The 25,232-nt window shown below is 43.3% G+C and overlaps 1 protein-coding gene across 1 annotated transcript; it reads right to left on the bottom strand.

The window, feature by feature from the left end:
• Positions 1-2,208: 2,208 nt before the first annotated feature.
• On the bottom strand, positions 2,209-2,684 carry LOC127227199 (cytochrome c oxidase subunit NDUFA4). The gene has a single exon (XM_051191530.1). The coding sequence runs from the start codon at positions 2,616-2,618 to the stop codon at positions 2,370-2,372; it is 249 nt and encodes an 82-aa protein (XP_051047487.1). The 5' UTR covers positions 2,619-2,684; the 3' UTR covers positions 2,209-2,369.
• Between the last annotated feature and the right edge of the window lie 22,548 nt (positions 2,685-25,232).

Raw genomic sequence — 25,232 nt, 5'->3', positions numbered from 1 at the left:
CTCAGGGACTAGAAGCCTCTGTTTCATACCGGCCATCCAACCCTTGTCATCAACATTAAACCCACGTTATATTTTAAGATGAGAGATTCTTATTAAGCCAGAGTAAATAAACCCTTGGTGAGAGAACAACTCCATGTTGGTCCCCCGAGGCATGGCTGGAATGTATAGTTTATTGTCCTGTTGCCTCTCTGATTGCAGCTATTATTCCAACATCACGTCTACCTGATCAACAAGACCTTTCTTGGCAACAGAATGTCAGGCGTTTCCTTTCAAGGGACATTTTGGAGAATGTATCATTGCAGATGGGTTTTTCAAGATCTTATTTTGTATCTACTGATTGTAAAACAGATATCATGGGCCAGTTCATCATTAATAGATGTGCACAGAAGGTGCTCTTCCCATACTTGGGGAAATTACAGGAACTGTAGGAACCTAGAAGAAATAAAAGAAATGCAATCAGCCTGTAACCACATATTCACTCTCTTCTCTCATGATACACAAGCTTCATGGCTCTGCTGGGTTGGGGAGTGGCCAGCTACCCCAGTTTCCTGGGACTGAGAGAGAGAGACAGAATTTTAGGGGGGGTTATTACTGCTGTTGTTGTTTTGGGTTTATGAATCTGGGTCCTGACTGTCCTGGAACTTACTATGTAGATCAAGCTATCTTCGAACACAGAAATCTACCTGCCTCAGCATGCTGGGATTAAAGGCATAAGTCACTACACTCAGCCCTTAATTTTAGTTTTAAAATCAGAATGGAATTGACTGAATCTGAATTCCCTGTGCATCACAATTTACTAAGAAACTGAAAACCCACTAAATTTAAGAAATTGCTCAAAATTACATGCTATTCGATAGCAGAATTTGAATTTGTTCTCTAGCCTGACTTCAGGGATAAGATATCACTTTTGGTGATTATACTAGTTACTTTTCTCATTTTTGTGACAAAACAAGCCACCTAAAGAAAAAAATAGTTTGTTTTGGTTAGTGGTTTTATGGGATAAAGTCATCGTGCCAGCAATGGCATGGTGCTGGGAATAGGGAAGAGCTGTCACGTTGCATCTATAGTCAAGAATCAAGCACAAGCAATTAGTTATATTCATCTGGCTTCCTTTCCCCTTTTACTCAGTCCAGAGCCCTAGTTCATGGCTTTGCACTACCTACAGTCAAAGAATACTTTCCTTCATCAGTTAAACTTCTCTGACTCCCCTCTCCCCTGAGATATATCCAAATGATGTCTCCTAGGTGATTCTAAATCTAGTCAGAGTGATAAAGATTAACCGCCTCACAATGCCATCTCATATACTGACAGAGACAGATGTGATCATGGTAGACAAGCAGCATGGAGGACCTGTTAAACAAGGAAACAGCTCTAACCCCTTGAGTTAGAAAGAGTTCCTAAATTCCTCCAGGACTGTGAAGACCGGGTCATGAATAGGGAAAGTATACATTCCAGTTCTCCAGTCCTGGTTCATGTTTTGCTGTCCTATTGAACAACTGAGTGTTCTCTTTCATACTCAAAAATGTCTTGGTTGATTCTTGTCTTAGTTTGGCTTTCTAATGCTGTGAAAAGACACCATGACCATGGCAACTCTTATAAGGAAAGCATTTAATTGAGGGTGCTCACTTACAGTTTCAAAGTGTCAGTGCACTATCACGGGGAGCCATGGCTGCATGCAAGCGTAGTAGTGCTGGAGGAATAGCTGAAAGCCGACATCTTGCAGGCACCAGGAAGTTGACTGAGACACTGAGCGAAGGAAGCTTAAGCGAAAGACCTCAAAGCCCGCCCCCACAGTGACACACTTCCTCCCACAAGGCCACCCCTACTCCAAAAGGCCACACCTACTCCTACAAAGCCACACCTCCTCATAGTGCCACTCCCTTTGGTGACCATTTTCTTCCAAACCACCATATTTCTAAAATATTCACAAGACTCAAGTCCCTATGGGCTCAGAGAATATCGTACAGAGTTGATGGCCCATGAGAAGACGTATTCTATACAAAAAGAATCTCACAAATTTGCCCATGTTTATAGACAGACATCTGGGGAAATACACAAGATTGTGTACTGAAGGTGGTAGAGCAGGATGGAAGACAGAGAATGCAGGGCAGGCATCTTACAGAGACCGACTCGGGGCTCAAAATAGATGCTCGAGCATTCAAGAGTGGTTGGAAGAGTCTTGATGATGGAAACACATCATCATCATCATTTTTTTCAAGTTTCATAGATTTATTCATCAGTGTAACATACTCCAAAAAACTGACATGATTTCATGCATTCAGAGGAGTACTTCCTGATTAAGTGGAAAATTGTGCGGATGGCTTCTGAAAGACCTTCATTACAAGCAGCTTTATGATGAAGTTCATGGTTTAGAAGTCAGGGCCTTCTTTCTTCAGTTTGCTGTAGTCCACATTCACTGAGTAGAACTTATATTGTTCATTGGGACCCAGTTTGTTCCAAGGCTCTGGGTTATTTTTCTTGTCCCAGCTGACGTCTGGATTGAACAATGCCATGCGCATCACATACAGCGCTGCTCCAGTTCCTCCTGCTCCAATAAATACGAAGAGAGGAATCAAGCTGGGATGCTTCTTTGCTTGCCCGATGATCTGACGTAGCATGTTTGCGGCAGAGGACTACCTCGACGGAGACAGGAGAACAAGCGCAGGACACATACCAAGCAGCTTCTGCCCACCATCATCATTATTATTTTATTGTATAGGTATTTTGCCTGCATATATGTCTCTGCCCATGTGCAATTCCTGGTACCCTCAGAGGCCAGAAAAAGCTGTCAGACCCCCCCCCCCCGAAACTGGAATAACGGACAGTTGAGCTACCATGTGGGTGCTGGAAATAGAACCTGAGTCCTCTAAAAGAGCAAAAATAAAAAAGATTTAGAAAACCTGTGCCCACCATTATAAGCCTTGATGACATTATAATTTGTGATATAGAAAAATGTGACTTTTAACCTTGAATGAAATGCATCATTTTTTAATAATGAAAGAAGTCAACAGTTCAGGTAGCTGTAGTAACTTGGTGAACTAGTAATTTGCAAATAGCCAAGACATGTCTGAAAGCAATGGAGCAGCCTTTCAAAGTTAAAGACTAACCAATGGATTTCAACTGGGTGAAAAATTGATACAATGCCCATTTTATGTTGTAGTTAACCTTTCAAAATCTGTTACCAAGTTTTTGTATTGTATCAAGGGAATGCTTGTTGAACTTCTCAGGTTAAATTTTAGAAAGGGTGTAAGGTAATTACAGATAGTACCCAAATAAAAGCTCTTTAGAATTATCTGTAATTTTTAAGTCTGCAAAGGAGTCTGAGACTAAAACATTTGAGTTAGAATACAAAAGAGGAAGCTACATAAAGGTTTCATGAGACCTGAGTGCAAAAGTAGATTTATCATGTAATCCTAACCACCTCCCCAGCATGTCCCCCAAGAACAGTGGTTCTCAACCTGTGGGGTGCAATCCCTTTTGGGGCAGGGTCACATATCACACACCTCCTGCATATCAGATCATTTTTTTTACATTGTGATTAATAACAGTAGCAAGGTTACAGTTATGAAGTACATAAATAAATTTATGGTTGGAGGTCACCACACATGAAGAACTGTATTAAGGGTCCCAGGATTAGGAAGGTTGAGAAGCACTGACCAAGAGAGTTCAGAGGACATTCATTTACCCTGTCTGCAAAAAACACATTCCTAAGAAGTGTTCCTATAAAACACCTCTTCTTATATGCCATCTAACTGATCCATCCAAGTAATTCCAAAGTGAGGCAGTGAATTGGGCTAAGTGTTCATTCTTTAAGTATTCAGTGTGAATGGTTGAATCTTAGAGTGGCAGAATTCAAGGGGAAAACTAAATCACCCAAAACAAAGGGGATATAGTCACACTCGTGGGCAATGGGGCCAAGGCAGTAACTTAAGAATCTACAAGTGTCAGGCAGTTCATTTTGGTGGCCACATTAGTCACCACTGCAGTGGCCCTGAAGTCTTAACTTGTAAATCCATAAAGGTTCCAGGTTTGTTCAACCAAACTCAGCTAAATCTGTGCAATAGAGATATATTGCCACTCGGCCAATTTTCCAGATTTGAGTAGTTCATAGATACACAAAGAAAAAGGTACTGTGGTATCTCAACAAAGGACCCAGAATGCAGCAAAAACAAACAAACAAACAACAACAGCAACAACAAAAAAAACAAGAAAACCTGTAGATTGTAAATCATCTCCCTAACCTTTCCTTCCTGAAATGTACCCTATAGCAAACAACACTTTTATATAGTGTGCTATAGCTGTCTATCTGCCTTCATAATAATAAGTATTACAGAAAATTCATTATTGTTTTAGATACTAAATTATAAATACCTAATGTGGTTTAATACAGAAATATAGTTTCTCTGATGATTGGAAATGTTTCAACATTCATCAAGAGTGAGAGCCTGGGGGCTGGAGAGATGGATTCAGTGGTTGGTATCACATGGCTGTTCTGCCAGTGGACCAGGCCAGATTCTCAGCATCCATGTAGTGGTCCACAACCATCTACAGCTCCATTTCCAAGAGATCTAATGCTCTTCTCTGTCTTCCACAGTGCACCATTTAGGCAAAACACCAATAAGTATAAAATAAAAGCAAAATAAAAATAGGGGAGGGGGAATCTGCCTTAAGGACTACTTCGAAAGCTAGGCACTGAGATGAGTTAGAGGCTAATTCTTTATGTTCAGAGGCACAATTTAAGAGATGTGTCTATGATGTGCCTCCTTCCTGTCAGCCATGGAGCCAGGGCACAGAGAAAAAAATAACTAGTGAGAGCTTTTGGTCCTCATGAAAATTCCTTTAAAAGACAGGAAGGGAAGCTGCCCTTGGGAGCCTTTCCATCCACAGTTTGTCCTCCACCTCATTCAAATTGAACTGAGACCAGGGATCTCATCCAAGCCTCCTTTTCACTGCTCTGTTTTTCCTGGAGAAACCAGTTCTGTCTCTGAGGCGGCGGCAGCAGCAACAGCAGCAGCAGCTCTGAATGTGTTGAGTGCTTACACTAATCAGCGATCTGGCACCCATCTCCTGATTCTTTACTCTGATTATTTATTATTTATACAGTGTGGTAAGTGCAGATGGCATTTTGCAAAGCATGGACCTCAGAGAATGAAACCTCAGCCTCGAGGCGTTGACTGTCTGATTTAGACATAAACAAAGCACTGAGTGAACAGTGAACCATCGCCTCCAGTTGATGTGGTTGGGAAGCAGGGGAAAAATTGGAAGGCCCAGAAAAAGAATACGGTTTACAGAGGGAATTGGAGAAGAAAAAGGGAACTTGAGAAAGTGGGCTATTCCAAGACATGTACAGGGAGGATCGCAACCCAGGGAATTAAAAAAGAACAAAGAGCACATCAAGGGGGAAAAGTCACAAGAAAAAGTAGATTTTGTGCTTTTAAAAAATTATTGCTTGTATTTAGTTATTGTATATGCATATGTGTACTTATGCATATACAACAGCAAGAGTGTACAGATCAAGGACAACCTGCAGGAATTGGAAGCACTCACATGGGCCCCAGATCAAACTTGGGTTATCAACCGTGGTGGCAAGTGCCCTTACCTTCTGAGCCATTTCCCTGATGCTGCTTTTGTCTTTAGAGTGGAGAGATGAAAGACAGGGATGTCCAAAGAAAACATTAATGATTTTGAATGAAGGGGACAAGGTCAAAGACTAGTGTTTGACTTCTAAATAAGAAAGAAAAAAATGCTAATTAAATTGAGAAGACTCAGAAATGATCTGCATGATAAGAGAAAGATGGAAACCTGGGGTGATGAGATTTTATTAAGATTCATTTTGTGAGGGGGCTGGAGAGATGGCTCAGCAGTTAAGAGCACTCACTGGCTGCTCTTCCAGAAGTCCTGAGTTTGATTCCCAGCAACCACATGGTGACTCACAACCATCTATATATAATAGAATCCAATACCCTCTTCTGGCATGTAGGCATACATGCAGATAGTGTACTCATATACATAAAATAGATAAATAACATCTTTGGAAAAAAAGATTCGGAGTGTGTGTGTGCGTGCGTGTGTGTGTGTGTGTGTACCACATGTGTGCAACTTGTGTACACGTCCCAAAGAAGCCATAAAGGATATTGGATTCTCCAGAGCTAGAGTTACAGGCAGTTGTGAGATGCCTAACATGGGTTCTAGGAGATACCTAATGTGGATGTTGAACTCAGCTCCTCTGGAAGAACAGAGAAGACTCTTAACCACTGAGATATCTCTCCAGTCCCACGGTGATGAGATTTCTAACATGAGACAAGGTCTTGGTCATTTCTATTGGGTTCTGCACATGACCTTGACTTTTTAGGTTCAGAGATGTCCTCTTACTGATTTACTCAGAGATCCATACTTTCAATGTCTTCCTCACCCAATAAATTTCACAAGAAGTTGGACAGAAGCAGGGATTTAGATGTATTGATCCAGAGTGGTTGACAGTAACAAGGTAGGGCAAGGCATTGTGGCACACACCTGTAACCCAACACAAGGAAATGGAGGCAGACAGATCAGAAGTTCAGGGCCTGACTCAGCTATATAGCAAGTTTGTGAGCAGCTTGGGCTACATTAGACTCTATTTAAAGGAAACCCACCATCAACAGCAACAAAAACTATAGGGTATAAAAGAAAGATCACATAAGCACTCAGCATCAAGAGATAGACCAGCTGTTTTGTGTGATACAGCATAGGCTTCCATAGATAAAGAAAGATATGTCCAGGCCGGTGTCAGTAAGAGAAAGCAGTGAGTGAGCAGTATCTAAGGACTTTACAGAACACAAAGTAAAAGTGGATAGAAATACAGGGAGAAATAAACAAATCCAAACTTGCAGTTGGAGATTTTTAACAACATTAACATCAATTGGTAAGACTCCCCCGACTGAATTAGTAGAGATGGAGGTTGAAAATTATATTTAGCACATTGGCCAAATTAAGTGTTTATCCAGCCTCTGTAGAATGGGTGATGCTCTGGCCCTAAATCACATACAGTTTGCCTGAATAAATGATGTCTAGAAGTGTTCCTTCTGTCTCCCGGTCCTCATGTCAAGATCACATTATGGTTTGCCTTGCATTTAGTGCAATCGTTCTGATTTTTAAGAAGTGATTCTAGGTTTTCTTTGCAAGGCTTAGGGAATACTCCATTCTGTCAAGCCTACAGATTTTCTTTGTGATTGAATTATGAGGTATCATGTTAACGACATGTTAACGACAGAGACAATTCATTTCCCAGTGACTGTCCTCACATGGAAACAAAGCATTCTGTACCTTTGGCCTGAAGGCTTGGGCCTTACTTCTCCCACAGCCTTACTCTCCTGACGTGTCACTGTCAGTATGGAAGCCTGACTCATTTTCCTTATCTGGACACCCTCCAAGGACTACAGCGTAACTTCTTATATAAACTATGGAGCACTGTACACATATCAGTGAGAGTTTTTAATTGAATTGGTTTTAATTCGAGAATGTTAGTGGTGTAAACACAAGAGTGTTTGGGGCCATTACCCAGCTTCTGTTCTCCAAATACATGGTAAGTAGTTTCGTGGGACTTGAAACTATATAATGGAACGATATGATTTAGAAAGCTTATTGTGAAATAAAACCCATAAGAATCTTTGATCTTGTGTGGCGTGACAGATTGTAAAAGGTATAATAACTGCCACATTTAAAGTTTACCTAAGGAGGGGATACAAGCAAAAGTTGGGAATAAGCTTTGGGAATGTGGAATAAGATGTTGGATGACATTGATCCTACAGAAAGGTGTGGTCAGTGGCCTAGGAATGTTCTACCTTGCCAACAAACCTTGAACTAGAGATGCAATTTCTCTAAACCTCTTTCTCCATCTGAGAGTCTAACCACCCACCATTGTCCAAGGGCTGAATTATTGTTTATGAATGCTCAAGGCATTTTGGAAGGGCAAGAGTTTATGACTCCAGCACACGAGTTAGAAAAGCCAAGGAATCATGAGGGAAGAATTGGCATCTTCCTCTAGCCTTTCTTGAGATCTTTCTTTTGTCTTGTAAGGGAAGAAAAGCAAGATCACTCTCCATTCTTCAAGTCCTCTCTCTATATTCACTCTTCCAAAGAAGGCTGGGATTTAATGGCTCAGATTCTCTCATCAGTAGACATCCTTCCCTAAAAGCATGGCTGGGGAAGGATGTGGGCTGGAGTGGGGGCCAGACGGGGTTGGGGGAAGGGCTGCAGGCCGCACAGGCAGATGCTCTTCGATCCCTGGCTTTACCTTGGACCTCTGTGCAAATCACAGACCCCCTCAGCTTCATCTTCAGCACAACTGGAAGGAAAACACTCTCTGGGAGGTCAAGTGAAAATTAATGAGCTGTGCTTTCTTGGAGTTCTCCATTGGTACTCCAGCATTCTGCAGTGATTGGCTAGGCACTTCCGGACCTTATGTCTTTCTATCCCATGACCTTAACAGTCTCCCAACGGAAATGAATACAAAAAGATCTCAAAAGTTTATAGATCGCTAAGGTTTGGAGATTCTGGGGGCATTTCAAAAGACGTTCCCGAAGCTCTGTATTTTAAAAGGACACACACACACACACACACACACACACACACACACACACACACACACACACACACACCTTTACCCTAACCTTCCTCTTTCCTCTAACTCTTTGATGCTTTTGCTTTGTGACTCTGGCTCTCACTCTGGCCCTTCCTGTTTCTCTGCCTTGTTTCCCTGAGGCATCCTGAACTTGGCAAAAAGAAGTTTAGCAGAGATGCAGTAAGTTAGCCACCTTGCCCCTTCTCCGGGGAAATAGAAAATCTTTTAAATTCAGCTGCCATCGTGCTCATTAGGGCCCCCCTCCCCTGCCTCCTTCCCATTGGGTCACTAACAAGTTACAATGTTTTTCTCTTGCCTCCTGTTTTGGGGTTTTGTTCTCTTCTTCCTCATTGCTTGTCGCTTGCTCCATCTCAGAAACATGGGTTGCCCCCAGTCCCCACAAGACCACTTCCACCCCCCTCACCCCATCCCCCATCGGACTGAACTGTCAAAAGATGTGCAGGCTGCCTGCTACAAAAGCACACATCAGTTCTGAAAGGGGATAAATATGATAGGGTCACAATTATAACACTGCACACTTGTTAACCAGGAAAATCCAGCAGGGGCTGGGGGCAGGGAGAGAGGGAAACTTGAGAATAGAGGCTGCCTGGGCAGGAGCCCCTGGGGGGAACACAGAAGGGGGGCCCTCCAGCAGCCACCATCAATTATCCAGGCTGGTTTTGTTTTGTTTTGTGAGGTCTGAACCGAGCCTCAGCTGATGGGGCAGGGGGTGGCTAGGGGTGAATAAGGGATTTTACCCAAACCAGTGACTCTGAATGGAGGTCTTGGGCTCAGTAGAGGGGGCCTCAGCAGAGAGAGCTTGAAAAGAGGGCCTTTGGGCTGTGAGAAGGAAAGGGGGGGGGGAGGTGGGACTGGGTGGGGGTTGGGGGAACATTTTGAAGTGGGAGGGGTGGGGGGGAGGAGAATAGCACAATGATGGGGGAAAGGAGGCCAGCTCCCGAGTTCTCATTGCTCACAATGTGTTCCATGTGGGTCTCTTTATCTCAGCCTTTCAGGGGTCAATACAGGGAGCTTTTTTATTTTCAACTCTAAGTATATAGCTACCCCACCTCCCTATCACACACAGCACAACCACACACACACACACACACACACACACACACACACACACGGGCACAAACTGAAACTATGAGACACTTAACAACACTAAAAATATCAGAAAAGTTGTTTCTTAAGGAGAACACTGCTGGGTTTTCCATCTGTCTTATATTTCACATCAATGCCCACTTCCTTCTGCCTTTTTCTTCCAGCCCGTCAGATCCTTCTTTTCTCCGGGATACACCCTCCCTCTTCCCTCCTCCATAGATGCCTCAGAAACACAAGAGAAGCTTGTTTATTTGTGACAGAATCTCAATCTGTAACTCAGGCTGTCCTCAAACTCACAGTCCACCTGTCTCAGCCACTTTAATGAGGAGAGTATAGGTGTACACCACCTTGCCTGCTATAAGATGGTTCTGGACTCTTTGGAGAGTAAAAACATAATAATAGAACAGTTTGCAATCAAGAAAACTAAAAATAAAAAGATCAGAACAAACCCACACTTGAACATTAGACTGTTAATATACATATATAAACTACCAAACAAAATACATATATTAGATTTGTTGTTTTATGTATATGACATTTTAACTATATGGAAGCATGTATACCAGATGCATGCCTGTGCCTTTAGAGATAGAAGATGGCACCAGATCTCCTGTAACTGGAGTTTGGATTGTTGTGAGCTGCTCTATGGGTGCTGGCAACTGAATCTGGTCCTCTGCAAGAGCAGCAAGTGCTCTTAGCCACCAAGCCATCTCTCCAGCCAACAAGCAAATATTTTTGATGGTGCACTTCTCTAAATTATTACTCCTCAAATTAAAAAAAAAAATCCCTTTTCAACTTGTTCTTGGGAGTGAAGCAGCCACAGGCTCTGAGCCTACTTAGCTTACCAGATTTACAATGTATCTATTTTTCCAACACTATTTTTGCACAGACTATCATTGGGTACTTGCATCTGAAAGGGTAAAAAAAAAAATCTTAACCAAGGATGAAAAACCACATCTCATCCCACCAAAGTTTGTGCTCTGTGTGTGTGTGTGTGTGTGTGTGTGTGTGTGTGTGTGTGTGTGTAAGAGAGAATGAGAGACTCAGCCATTTAAGACTATGAATTCCCCTCCCATTGGATTAAAGTGACATTAATTTAAAAAAAAAAAACACTATGTCATGAAATATATCCATTTCTGACACCAAGACTATGGCTGAATAAAAGACAAATCTCATCCTTTTGTTACCAAGAAAAGAAGAGGAAGGTAAGCAAAACTGGAATCATGTCCTGCAATTGCTTATTCCAGGTGGTGGGAGCATCTTTGCCCCATTGGATGGGGAAATGAGACTCAGCTGCCCCAAGCAACTTATTCAAGTCACACAGCTGGGCAAAGCGGCAGAGCTAAATTTCTCCCTGGCACTGAATGACCTGAGATTGAATGAGACCTTGAGTAAGACAATGGGAGTGACAGAACAGTCCAGAACCAGACCCTTCCTGCCAGCCACAAAGTGCTCCTAGGGCTACTTCCTGCCTTCAAGGTCAGATCCTTGTTGGTTGTCTTCTTGAGGCATGGATATAACTTCTTATCTCTCACAGGCCATCTTGTTTCTTCCTCCTAGCCCGGCTGGCATGCCAAGCAATGTGTTCCACAGCTGGTCTTGAAGGTAGACGGGCATTGCTTTCCTATCTAATTCTGGACAGCGTAATGAGCGTAGCTTTTCAAGTCTGACCCAGGAGAGAAAATCAGTTAAGCTTCCCTGGGTTCCACGTCTCTCTCTGAAAGGTGCAGCTGTGCGACCTACCTGAGACAACTGGGGAAGATGTCAAGAAGCAGGCAATGGGGATGGCTCCCTGTTAGTCCACCCTGATAGCTCCTCATCACATGACCTGCCTCATCTGCATGAAGTGGACTCTGGAGGAGTGCCTATACTGTCTCTGCTTCCTGACTTCACTGAAGCTCCTCAAGGGCAGTGGGAGGCACTGCCTCCTGCATCTTCTCCACTCCCCACCTACTGAAGTCCATCGTGTGCATGCTCAGCGAGGGACCGCCCTTCAGTTTATCCCCAAGTGCCTCTGAAATGGGGATCCTTGGGGCTCACACAGTCTCTCAGTTTTTCTTGTTACCTTCTCCTATTCACCCTCCTCTCTTGATAACCCAGTTTCCGAATATTCTCCACTTCAGCCCTGACTCACTGTTTCATCGTCACTGGCAACCAAGGACTGCCTTTTATCTCCCAGTCTGTGGTGCCAATTTTCCACCCCTGGGATGTGCCCACTGTCCATTGATCTTTTATGTCTGTGTTTGTGTTGATTTGGCAAACCCATGCCTATCTTAACTGCTGTTTACCAAGACATTTTTTCACCTTTTGGCAGTTTCCCAAGACGATGGTCAGTTTAAGTGGCCTCCATCCTCCTACTTTCAATCCAGTTTCCCCTCTCTTCTTCCTAAAGAGAATCCCACATATTCCAACTGGATTGTGACCTGTCTGCCACTTAAACTGTTGTGTGGATCCCACCTCTGTACTTCGAGTTATCCACGCTGGGGAAAGCCTCTTGGCCTGAAAGCTGCTCCTTGTCTCTCTGAAGCCTTAAGTGCTGTGAGCACTGCCGGCCCCTCCACCCTTCTATTCTGTGCAACTCGGACATTTCCTAAAACTAGTGTCTGCATGATTTTTCGTGGAAACAACTTTCACTGCAGTGGCTTCAGTTAGGGTCTCGAATCAGGACCCTGCTTACAGCTGGCTGATGGAGTTCTGGACATTTCTCTTTTACTGTTCATTAAAATACCTCAAATTGAATTTATTTCCTTCTTCAACCATTCATTTTCTTCAACTAATTTCAACCCTGCTCTGTGCCCAGTGAGTAAGTATAACGTCACATCAGTCATGAACATTTATGATCCCATCAAATCTACTCTGCCCTATTAAAATTAATATATTAAAATACTTTTGCTAAAATGCACTCTTCTACTCAAGGCATTGTCCTCTTTTCTTCTTCTTCTTCTTCTTCTTCTTCTTCTTCTTCTTCTTCTTCTTCTTCTTCTTCTTCTTCTTCTTCCTTCTTCTTCTCTGTAGTCCTGGCTGTCCTGGAACTCACTCCGTAGACCAGTTTGGCCTTGAACTCACAGAGATCTGCCTGCCTCTGCCTCTCGGATTAAAGGGGTTTATCACTACTGCCTGGCTGCATTATCCATTATTTGCCAAATGAAGTCTCAGTTTGTTAGCCTCGTATTCAAAGCCTTCCTTAATTGAATCCTAACTTCATTATTCTTGCTGGTTTCCTCTCCATCCTATTTGCCTCAAACAAATAAATTGCTCCAATGGTAAACATGTCCTGCTCATAAATTCCCAAATAGTTATATGTGTGTATGTATATATGTATATATATGTATGTATGTATCTCCAAACAACTATCCATGTCCTTCCATCTGCCTATCACAAGCATCACCCTCCCAGCCTAACTCCCTTCAAATTCTTATTCAAATTCCTTTAGAAGAAATGTCATGTATCCTTGATATAAAGTAGTATTTTCCCCCCAAAATTCCCTTTAATGCCCATAAATATCTAAGTTTCATAACTATGCAAATTATCATTTTGTGTTAAATGACTGTGTACCTTTTAGATGTGAACACCCTCCACATATGTTTGAATATGTGATCCCTAATCAGCAGAACTGTTTGGAAAGGATTAGGAGGTGTGGTCTTGTAGATGTGTGGTTTCAGAAGGCTCACACCATTCCCAGTTTGTTCTCTGCTTCCTGTTTGCAGTTTGAGATTGAAGCTCCCAATTGTTCCCACCACCTTACCTCATTCTGCCATCATTTTCAACTCTAACCCTCTGGTAATGTGAGCCAATTAAACACTTACTTTTCAAAGTGTCTTTGGTCATGGTGTTTCATCACATCAACAGAGAAATAACTGATACACTTGCCTACATATATTTTAGTCTAATTGTGGTGTCTTACAACACCAACAGAGTATCACAGATCAGGTAATTGACAGTGAACAGAATTTATTAGCTCACAGTTCTGGAAGCCAAACAGTCCAATATGAAGGTGCTGCCATCTATTGAAGGCCATCTTGTTAGGTCATAACCTGGCAGAAGGCCAAGAGAGAAGGAGGCCAAACTTGGTCCTATCATAGTAGCCTTAATCCCACCAACAAAATAAAAGTACACATGGCCAAGTCACCTTTTCCACATCCTACTTCTTAATACCATTCTAATGGCAATTAAATGTCAGCACAAGGGCTGCAGGGAGCAACCTGCAGTAGGAAATTGCAAGTATCCCACCCAGCTCACCTTCAGTAGATTAGGAAAGCAAAAGCTAGGTAGACAGGAAGTCTGTTCACCTCCAACCAACCCCATTATTCATCACATAGTTCACTTTTCATGCAAAAAAATAAAAATAAAAAATAAAAACGCCATTGGAGAGGAGAACTCATTGGATAATTTCTGACTCAAGTCTACACATAAAATACACTAGATAAACAGCTTTAATATACTTAGGCTATGTGTCAATTTATTATTTCACAGCACCTACTAGATTAACTTACTTTGAAAAGTGAACCAATTAAACACTTACTTTGAAAGGTACATGGACCATAGGATTTTTTCCCTAAACGTAGAAATAAATGTACGATAATTAATTTTTGCTAACTTAAGTCGGGTTAAAGAGAATTCATCATTGCAAATCCCTTTTCATATGTGAACAAAATGGTGAAGTGACGTCATGCTACTTGGAGAGGGTTATCTCTAGAAAGATTCTTAGAAATGTGGAGTCCCAAGACCTTCCCCGAATCAGCACTTTAGTGAGGTGCTAGGTTATCTGTCAGCATATTCAAGTTTGAAAGTCAGGGAAGTACAGCAGATTCACTAATGAGATGGTATTGGCTGTTCACTTCAGATGGCATTAGTAAGAAGCTGGATGTCCTCCTAAGAAGAGGACTCTTAGGGCAACATGTCCATGGTGATAGGCTGACAATATAAAGTAGCTGCGGTTTTCAGACAAACTGCTCAGAGTAGGGTCTTCTCAGTCATTCCCTAGACTGCTATAGCCAGGAACTCTGCCTCCTAACTCTTGGGATCTAAGACTTACATTCTGGAATTCAGCCCTAATTTGTCCTACCACGTTACCCTTTTCCTGGGCCTCCCTACTCTGCCTTTCCCAGATGGCTGGATGAAACAGAATAGGACTGTGTCTCTACTACAGCCTGTGGGTGACTCTCTCACTAGGGCCAGGCTCCAGGAAAGGAAGAAACAGAGACTATGAATAACCCAGGCATAAACGGCTGCAGACGTGTTTTCCTCCAGTGTGTCATCTTCTGCTATTTTTAGCCCATCCTTCTTCTCGCGTCCATCTGGAGGAATGGGATGACTCTAAGCATTGTGCTTATTATTTTCTATTAGCATCTGGTATTTTCCTCTCAGGTTTCCCTAAGCCTGTCTTTGTGTTGGACTGAGGCAAAAGCCTGGTGCTCATACAGAAGACCAATGGCAGCTGACCAAGAATAAGCAAGCTGTTCTGGTTTGATGCAGGTTTTCCCTAACCCTGGAAGCACACTTTAATTCACTTTTAACTCATGTATTGAACCCCTGCTTGAGGCAGGTGTTGCTTTCTAGACACAGTTTGGTTGGTGAACAAGACAGTCTTTTGTCTTAATGAAGCCTCATTGTAATAAAGGCTGTTGGAAGCACATAAGCATATAGATGAAGAAGATTGTAGACCATAAGTGGGGCTTTGGAGAGAACATAGAGTCAGGGAGAAAGCAGCAGAATGTTGTGGCTCAACCTTCGGCTCTCCTTCAGCCAGTCAGGAAGAACTGTCCATGTTGATAGGACAAATGTCTATGAGGAGATGGGGGAGTCTATTCAAACACAGAGGACAGATTCCAGGGTTGGGACCAGAGAATGCTAAGGTGATATGGAATGTTGTCTTATGGTAAATATTGGGAGGAATCAGGAAGGGATGGAGAGACTGTCTTCTGAGTAAGTGTGATGATGATCTCCGTGGATCTGACCAGGGAAAGGGGAGATGTACCGAAGAGGAGCAAAGAAAGAGGTAGAGATAGAAGTCCCAGGCCATGGGAGTGGCCAGGATGTTTAGGCCTAATTTACTTAGCAAGCTGATGGCTGCTAAGTGCTCGGTGCAGGATCGCTAGCCAGGCTGTGCTTCTCCTTTAGAGAGAAGGAAAGGATAGCAAGTAAGACAGGAACTGAGGGGGCACTTAGCGACAGGACACCTGAGGAGACTCAAGTTAGGAATCTGATCAGAGCAAGGTCTAAGTGGGAATTTGAAGCATTCCCTAAGAGGTTGTGCAGCTACCTCTGAGCCTTCTGCTCTGAGAGTTCCCACAGTTGGGTGTGATACTCACACAAACACATTGATATATGAATATATGAGTGTGTGTGTATATGGTGTGCGTTGGGATCATGGGGAGTGCCCTGGCAGAGGAAAGAAAGAAGGGAAAGCTATTAAAAGCCTTGCAGAGAAAGGTATTTCTTGTGGACAAAAAAGAATCAGGCCCCTCGCTCCCTACTGAGCCCATTTCTCCTGCCTTTGCCCGAGCTGTCAGGCATGAATCTCTGTAGCATTCCGTAACTAATTGACAGTAATGGGGGCCATTGGAAACCTAAGAATACATGGCATTACCCAGCATGCACTGCGAGGAAGGGGGGCTGCCTGGGGGCAGCTGTGAGGAGAGTAAAGGCTGGCTGCCTTTTAAACTGTTTTTCCCTCTCTTCTTTAAATTGAAGGTAGGATGTGGAAGGAGGGAACAGATTTAGGTAAACTACTTGAGCCAAAATTAAAGACTGTAAATCTTATCTCACCCTGAGTGAATATCTTAGGATTCTAACCCACACAGAAGAAGCAGATGGAATTTCAATTAACCCCAGGGCCCCCTGTGAAATCTATATTGTACCCTCTGGATTTACAACATATTGTAATATATGACTGCAGGCGCTGGAGATTCCGTCGCAAATCAACCTTCTTTATTCCAGGGGTGCAGAAAACTGCTACAAAGGGCCACTTTAAATTCGAAAGCGGCAAACTTCCTCCCGCTTCATCCCTGGGGTAGACATCCAATTTTAATTCTACAACAGGCCTTACTTATTTGGCAGTCCCATGTTTCTGTGTTTCTTCCCCCTCTCCTTCTATTAATAATGTATATGGAATGAAGCTGTTCCTACCAGTCAGGAAACTGGGAAAACATACACCATTGTCCCACTTTAAGTGGTGACTCATCACACACCCATAGGGAATTATCTTCCGAAAGATTTTTGTACCTTCAGAGAATGGAGTCGTGGATACTAAAGAGTCAGTCCTACTTCTGCTATGAAGGCCACGTAACATTATAAATGGTGGAACCATCTTAAGGATTTCAAGTTGTTTTTAAAAACAGAATTGTTTCTGAGGTGTCCATAGGCTCAGGGCTTTGACTTTTACTCCTATGATTTGTTATTGGCCCCAACCATCTGCATTTGTTCTTTGTCTCAAAAATAACATTCATATAAATATTACACATCTCACATACAAAAACATAAATAATCAGGGTTTTTTAAATACTAGGCTCACATCTTTATGCACGCTTTTTTTTCCCCTTAAAACATTGACTTTTCCCTAAAACTGCATTTCATCTTCTGCAAAGATGAGTTTCCCTCGTGGAGCATTTGAGCTATTACAATCTAGGCTGTAACTCTTGTTTTCTAGCATCTGCTGGGAGGTTTGCCTCTGAACCTTTAGGGAGTATCTCTTGGTAATCAGAGAAGCAAAATTCCTGTTGCAGAAACAAACAAACTTGTAAGACTCAAACATGTCTTTTGGAAAGATTACTGATTAAAATATGATGTGGGTTTTCTCCTTTATTCCAAAATAACCATGAGGAACTATGGACAATGGCTGTCATCAGTGCCAAGCTTCTATTAGACTCTTAGGCATGGTGGGCTGGAAGGAATGTGATGATCTGTCATTGAGGCAGCTAGGATGCTTGCCTGTTCTGACGTGTGGTGGGCATAAGGCACTGAATGGGTGTTCCCCTTGCCAGTGTCAGAACTCAGGACTTTCCAGTCAGCCCTTCTTTTGCCCTGCCCAGTCCACAGACCGCCAGGGGTCCCACGAGCACCTTTGTCCCTAACCTGGCACTGTTCGCCTGACTCCAGCCCCTGATGAGGACCTCTCTAGAGCATACGGCTTGATAAGGTACAAGAATTGGGGACACCAGGGGAATCACAGACCTGGTGATTCCTTTTGCGCAAGTCTGGAACTTCAGATCAAAGGTTAGAAGAGGATTTTTCATGAAGCAAATCCTCGTATTTCTAGTGAGAACGGTCTATGCCCTAAAGCTAGTGTCTAGTCAGAAATGAACAGGACGTCTTCAAGTTCTCTTGTTTTGTATATATCCTCTTGTTTTGTATATATTAATATCAAGCCATCGGACACCATCTTGAAGTAATTATTAAGTTTATTTCTTCATCTGAACAAAAACACTGACTTGTTATTAAACCCAGGCCAGCATTCCTTCAACCTGTGTCATTCCCACCTGAGACAGCATTCATTCTGGGAGCAGCAAGCATGTGGCTATTTACAGATGACACAGCAACCAAATGTCTCAAGTCCCTGAGGGCGTCGTTTCTTTTCTCTTGCCTGTTTATGAATGATAAAAGCAGTTTTCCCGCTCTTGTGTGAACACCGTTCTCCATGGTTTATGTACACCCACCTCCTAACCGCCACGCTAATCTGCAGCGTTGACTTCCTTAACCAACGAGAGCCTATTAATGACTTAAGCAGCTCAGAGGTCATGCTTGTTCAGCACCCCTCAGCGGTTATAGGCAGGTGACAGGTTTTCTGGTGGCCCATTCAGTCTCAGCACAGAATCGAAGTTTATCTTTGGGAAGAACTTCTTCCCAAAGTCAGTCTTCTTCCCATACTGCCCTTCTTATTTGAGGCCCCCTGGCTTCTTTCTGTCTGGTAACTTTAACTCCAGGCATCTGCTTTTCTTTTTATTCATTTCACATCCCAGCACCACCAGAAGTTAAGTTAAAACAAAAAACAAAACACACACACACACACACACACACACACACACACACACACACACACACACAAATGGAAAGAAAAACTACAAGAGATCTTTTGAAGGCACCTGGGAAACAGCTTAATCAGAGAAAAGGGGAGAAATGCACTGGATCATTCAATCAAAAAGAAAATGGTTTTTTATTATTATTTACCCTTTCTTTCCCCAAGATTCAAACCATAATTGTTTTATTCCGTTTGTTGAGCCAAAGAAATTATATACATTAGACTGACAAGCTTTCCACTATATCTTTCTCAGGAATCTATTTACTCATTTTTTTTTTTTTTCTCCTGAAAGTCTTCTCTCTTGGCCTTTCCCACAGGTATCTATTCATTTCTTTGACGTTTTCTTCTTCTGTATTTACTTTCATAGATAGGGCCGTGCCGCCAAGCCCTTGTTTATATCTGGATTGGGATTTGTTCTCTACTGATTCCTGTAATGAGTACGGTTTTTCTGCCTGCCGCCTGGTCTTGTCCCGCCGCTGCACCAGCCCCAAATAACGCAGAGAGACTCTGTATTTGATATTATACTGTTGGCCAGATACTAGTTTCTTATTGGCTAGCTCTGTCTTAAGTATTAACCCATTTCTGCTGATCTATGTATTTTCACATGGCCTTCTCTTACCGGGGAGGTGGCTGGCGTCCAGCTCTCTCCAGACTCTCCATCTTGACTCCTTCCTACTTCCTCTTTCCTCCTCATCTCCTAGTCCCTCCTATCTTCCTTTCCTATTGGCCAACAGTGCTTTATTTATTAACCAGTATGAGAAACATATACAGAATGACATCTCCTATCAGATTCCCTTCCAGGTATATTAGATATGGGGCCAGGTTCCATGAAAAAGGGTTCTTATGTTACCTTGCAGAATCTGCAGAACCTTGTTATGGGTAGAATGAAGTTTTTGAGCTGAGTTAGGAAGAATGCTGTGTGCAAAGGACACGTCTGTGGGTGGATATAGCTCAGAGGGTAGGGTACTCCACTAGCATGTGTGAAACCCTGCATTTGATCCCTAGTATTGCAAATAATAATCAATCAATCAATCAATAACTTATTTCCCTTTTGCTAAGTATGAGAACGTTGAACTGAAATAAGATACAGCAACACACAGCTTAAAATCTGAGACCTAGAAGCCAAGGCAGAAGGATTGCTAGAAGTTCAGGGAGGGAAACAGCTACATGGTGAGTTCCAGGCCAGCCTGGCCTATAGAGTGAGACTGTGTCTCAAAAACAAAAACAAGAACGCTGAATTTGTTGGGAAACTGGGCCAAGTAAACCAAATATGAGAGCAGGAAAGTTGGTCAGGACTGGGCCAGATTCTGCCCCATGAGGAGACAACTGTAGTTGTGGCAAGAGTGAAGACAGCCTTGGAGTTGAGAGACTGAAGTGGAGGACTCCTGTGGTAGAGGGACCGTAGAAGACCTACTAGGATATGGGAAGATTGAGTTCCCTCTGCACTAAAGCAGAAAATATCCCTGTAGCAATTATAGAGAAAAGCCCAGGAGAGACATCTGCACTAAGAACAGTAAGAAATCATGCCAAAGGGAAAGATGTTTCTAGAAAAGCAACCACATAGCTACATGGTTTGCCAAGAATGTTTGAACAAGCCATTGTGACAAAAACCAATCCCAGAACCTCGGTTGTGTGTTTCAACAACTCTTAAGTCATGCTCTTCAGGCCCCTCTCACTGTTAACATGGTTTTTTTGGTCTTTATTCTCTTGGGCTCTGACATCTTCCAGGCAGCCATTGCTTGAGGAAGATTAGATTCTGTAACAACACTCTTGTGAACTGTCCCATGCTTTTGACAGGCATGGTTACAATGATGGCCACTCAGTCCAAAAACACTACTTTTTATGTTGGGTCTTTTTCCAGAAATTGGCAAACTCCTTCATGTCTTCAGAAACCATTTCTACCCCTTGTTTAGGACCATAAAAATTAATTGGTATTTATATAAGATTACTCCAACAAGGAGATCATGAAGCCCAGGGTTTGATTCCCAGTGGTGAATAAATTGGGCACGGTGGTCACAGTTATAATCCCAGAACTCAGGAGGAGGTAGGAAAATTAGGAGTTCAAGGTTATTCTCAGCTTTGAGGTCTGTTTGAGGCCATCCTGGGTTACATGAGATCCTGCCTAAAAAGGTCAATGATAACAAAAGGACTTTCACAGTCTCAATTTGCTAGGGTTTTGGTGTTTTGTTTGTTTGGTTTTTTTTTTTTTTTTTTTTTTTTTTATCCCTAGCACAACGCTAAGGACTGAATTCAGAGTTTCACACGTTAGACAAGCACTATACCATTGGTGAGCCAAACCCACTAGAGCCCATGGAATTCGTTCTTCTAGTCTAAAAGCCTCTTAAACATCCCATTTGAAGCTACATCTTGCAGACAGTTTTCACCTTCTAGAGGCATCTTAATGTTCCAGTTCATACTGCTACAAGGGCATACCCAGCGCAAATGATATCAGTGACAAACGCTTGTTTCTTATGGCTCTAGATTGGGAAGATCATGGTCAAAATGTTTTCAGGTGTCAGGGTCTGACCTGATTCCACAATTGCCAATAGCTATCATCTTGTTATGTCTTCCTTGGCCAATAGATATCATTAATTTTCATAAAATACTGATTCATTATGGTGGACCAGCCACATCACCTGTGAATCTGGAGGAATGAACACCAAGGGACAGTCCCTGTAATCAGAAATCTGGGGAGTACCTTGAAAGCCTGATTAATGTCTTTCTACCTGGGTTTTGAAATACTGTCAGACTTAAGGAACGAGTCACCAAGTCCTTTATTTCTTTTGAAAAGGGAGGTTCTTAGAAATTAGAATCATCTGCTTTATGTTTCTTTTACTAGTTCCCTCTCTATTAATTTGATGTCCTTGACCGCTACAAACATAGAAGATGCCCGCTGTGTTTTTCTTGTCTGTGAGTATGAGGTTTTCCACTGGCAAAGGTGCTCGGGTGGTTTGTCCTAGGAATTCTCTCTCAGCAACTTTCTATCACCTTATGTTCCTGCTCTCACTTTGTACTCAGTACCCCAGTACCCAGACCCTCCATGCTCAATACTCTGGGACCAAGTTTTTTAAATTTTCCTTAATGATCCCACACAGCAAAGGCCTATAAAACACAACAAAAACTTGAAGTCTTCTTCCTCTATTGCATTTGTACGAAGATCTTGTGTAGGTGAACGAGACTGTGTGAATCTTCATGCTGCCCAACCTTACTTCAAGTAGGCTCTGCAGAGCTGGGGAGAAGCAAGCTTCCAAACGGCCCTTCTGCAGGCTAGCCCCTTCTGCAGGCTAGCCCCTTCTGCAGGCTAGCCCACCTCCCATCAGTGCTGCCTCGGCACCTGTTGGGAATTTTCTCATCACACTCCCACTTCTTGAACCTTGCCCGGAGAGATTCCAGCTTTCAGGGTTCTCACAGGCTTGCCACTTCACGTGCCTGCTCAGGGGTCTCTTCTCAGAAGGCAGATTTCATGCCAGCTAGCAACAAAGAGGCCTCTCTCCAGCCAGGCCTGAGCAACCACTTCCTGCTTTGCCAGCTTTCTGTGGAACGTGGTTAACAGCAATTAATGCAGGTGTTCCCACTAACCTGCTCATCAAACGTTAGAGGAATAGAGTCAACTTTGTACCTGCCAAGGATAGTCAAGGCCATAGAAGGAAGAAGGCTGCAACACACAGCAACCGAGGCAGGGAATGAGTACCAGGAAGTAGGGGCAGCATTGCTGAGGTCCTGATGTGGGAGAGGAAAAGAGGGGCAGCATTATATGTGAATGACAGGGCCCGTTCCATCATGATGGGACAGTCTGTGTACCAGGACCTCTGAGGACCCTCTCGTAGTTTTCTGTTCTTCTCAGTGATCAGGAAGGAGACTTAAAAAGTACAACAACTTGAGGCAGGGAAATGAGTACCAGGAACTAGGGGGTGCTGAGGTGCTGCAGGGGGAAAAATGAGACAGTACTAAGGTAAGCGAAGAAGACAGCATGCTCTCCGATTCTAGTTTTCAATGACAAACAGCTCCTGGGGATTGCTCAAACAGCAGTACTGGGGTTGAAGTAGGAAGACAGTCTTTAATCATTCTACTACCAGAGCACTCTGGAGTTAGAAATACCTGCCTTGTTTTCAAAGCAGACTCAGGATGCAGGGGCCATTGCAATTTTTGGTGAGTTATACTTGAAGGGGATTTATACATGTCACCTCTGGTTTAACAGTTGTCTGTATCTTAAACAGCCATTGAAAGAAAAAGAAAGTGCTGTGCACCAGGGACACAAAGGTAGCAGTGTTCAGATCCCTGGTCCAGCAGGTTTCAAAGCCTGCTCTTATGTTCTCTAGGTGGTTTGAATTATACTCCTTTTCTCCCCTGATTGAAATACCCACCCCCCCCTTATTAAAGAAACTCTCCTCCTTTGGCTAAAAGCACCTTGAGATATTGTAATTACATGTTTATCCTTGATACAAACACTTCATTTCCTGTGGAAAAATTCTGCAGAAAGGGGTTAGCTATTAAAATGTTTATTATCAAAGTAATCTTCTGCACTCAAGGAGCAGAGGCAGGCAGATCTCTGAGTTCGAGGCCAGCCGGGTCTGCAAAGAGAGTTCTAGGACAGCTCAGCTGGAGCTGTTACACAGAGAAATCCTGTCTTTTAAAAAAAAAGATGCATCATAGAACTTGCTACATGGGAACTCTGATGCTATCCAGTTAGAGTGGAGGGCAGTCAAAAAGTGGAAGGAGGCGGCAGTAAGCAAAGGGACAAAATGAAAGACCAATGATTGCAGAGGGGGAGGAGACCAAAGACATCTTTGCTCACCTCTCACATTTTTCTAGGTGCAATTCTACCTGGAAGATGCTTTGTCATATTCCATATGTTCAGAGAGGTGAAAGCCGGGAAAGAAAATACTCACGATGGTGGAGACAGGGCAGGGACGGAGGGAGGTAGAAGCAAATTTGGAAGTTAACTTTTTAAATTAAAAAAAAAAAATGTTACGTGGCGGATAGAATAGCTGATCCTGGGGAGCTCTGAGAATGCTGGACTGCCGAGCAAGGGCCTCTCTTTTTTCACTTCTCTTTTTTAATTTTCTTTTATTTCATTTCGCTGCAGCACGTATAATCAATTACGGACTGAATCAGGATAAAGGGAGGGGAAGCACTTTAATTCATAAATCAATTTTATACGGTCATCAGTCAGGTTGTGAATGCAAATACCTCTGTCGTTTTAGGTTATTCAGAATTAATTGACTCCCACCGGGCTGGGCTGCAGATGGAGAGGGGCTTTCTCACAGTCTTCTTGGCCCAGCATGGGAGCACATGACTTTGTCCCTCCCCCGCTCTGGACCTCTGACCAAGCCCTTCTTTACTCTGTGGGCCTCAAGTATGGCGGGAGAGGAGGCGGAGGCCTGGGGGTGTGGGGCCAGCATCCAGCAAGAAGCTGGCTAGATAAGAGTCCAGGAATACAGATGAGGGAAGCGAAGACAGAGAAAGATGATAGCTCCCAAACTCCAGCTGGGGCCCTGCAGAGACACCTTTATGTGGTTGGAAATGCTTAACTTTCAAGGATCAGCTTTTTAAGTTCTCTTGAGCTTCTTAAAGGAAAAAGAAACACGAAAAAGAGAAAAGCCAAAGTTCCTGGGCTACAGCCGAAAGGGAAACAGTTCAGAATCCACTGGGCTGCAGGGGTTTGTGAGGTTGCTGGAAACTAGCAGCCAAAGAGCAGCCTGGGACTGCCCTGCCTCGCAAAGCCGGGGGTGGGGGTGGGGGTGGGGTGGGGGTGAATGGGTCACCCTAGTCTGGGGTATGTTAGGCCATCAGCCAATGAGATGGCCTGGCTGTGACCCTTCACACAAGGTGGGGAAAGGGTGAAGCCAGGCCATTAAAGGTTGACCTGGGCTGTCCCTGCCGGGTAACACTAGTTCTCCAAGTCCCAGGGTTGTCTACCCACAGAAGTCCACTCTAATTAGGAAAGGACATACACCCACGTATTTAATGTGTCCTGACCTCTACTTTTCCATTTTTTAACCTTAGCTAAATATACTCTTAGCTGGGTTACCCCATCAGAGCCATCATCATAGTGGTTTTCCACACCACCCTGCCACAGGAGACCCTGGGAGCTGGTTTTGCTCGCTTCTGTTTGTTTTTGCACACAGATGTCTGGGCTCAGTCCTAAAACACTGTTCCATGTGGTCTGTAGGAGGGCCTGGGGAATTGGTGATTTTAGACTAGAGTATAAGCCAATCCAATGTTGAACAAGTGCAGGGACCACTGGAGTGTCTGAGGACTCTGGTAGACAAATTCTCAGGGACCAGCCTCATCTCCAAAGGCCTCCCTCCCTCCCCACAGCTGGTCAGATCTGTCTAAAGCATAAGGCATAAACTTGTCCTCAGAAACAAAACATATTGGTCCAAGAAGCAGGTAGAGATGGGAGTTGATTTAGTAAGAATTCATGTTCTCGATTCCCTGAACCCTGTAAGTCAATGCTACTAAAGTTTCTGTAGGAAACAAAACTGCTTAAGCAAACTTCAGGAGTGT

This window comes from Phodopus roborovskii, unplaced genomic scaffold (genome assembly GCF_943737965.1).
Source record: "Phodopus roborovskii unplaced genomic scaffold, PHOROB, whole genome shotgun sequence".
NCBI classification, from domain to species: domain Eukaryota; kingdom Metazoa; phylum Chordata; class Mammalia; order Rodentia; family Cricetidae; genus Phodopus; species Phodopus roborovskii.
The sequence above is the reverse complement of the archived record's forward strand: the minus strand, read 5'-3'. Positions and strand labels throughout refer to the sequence as shown.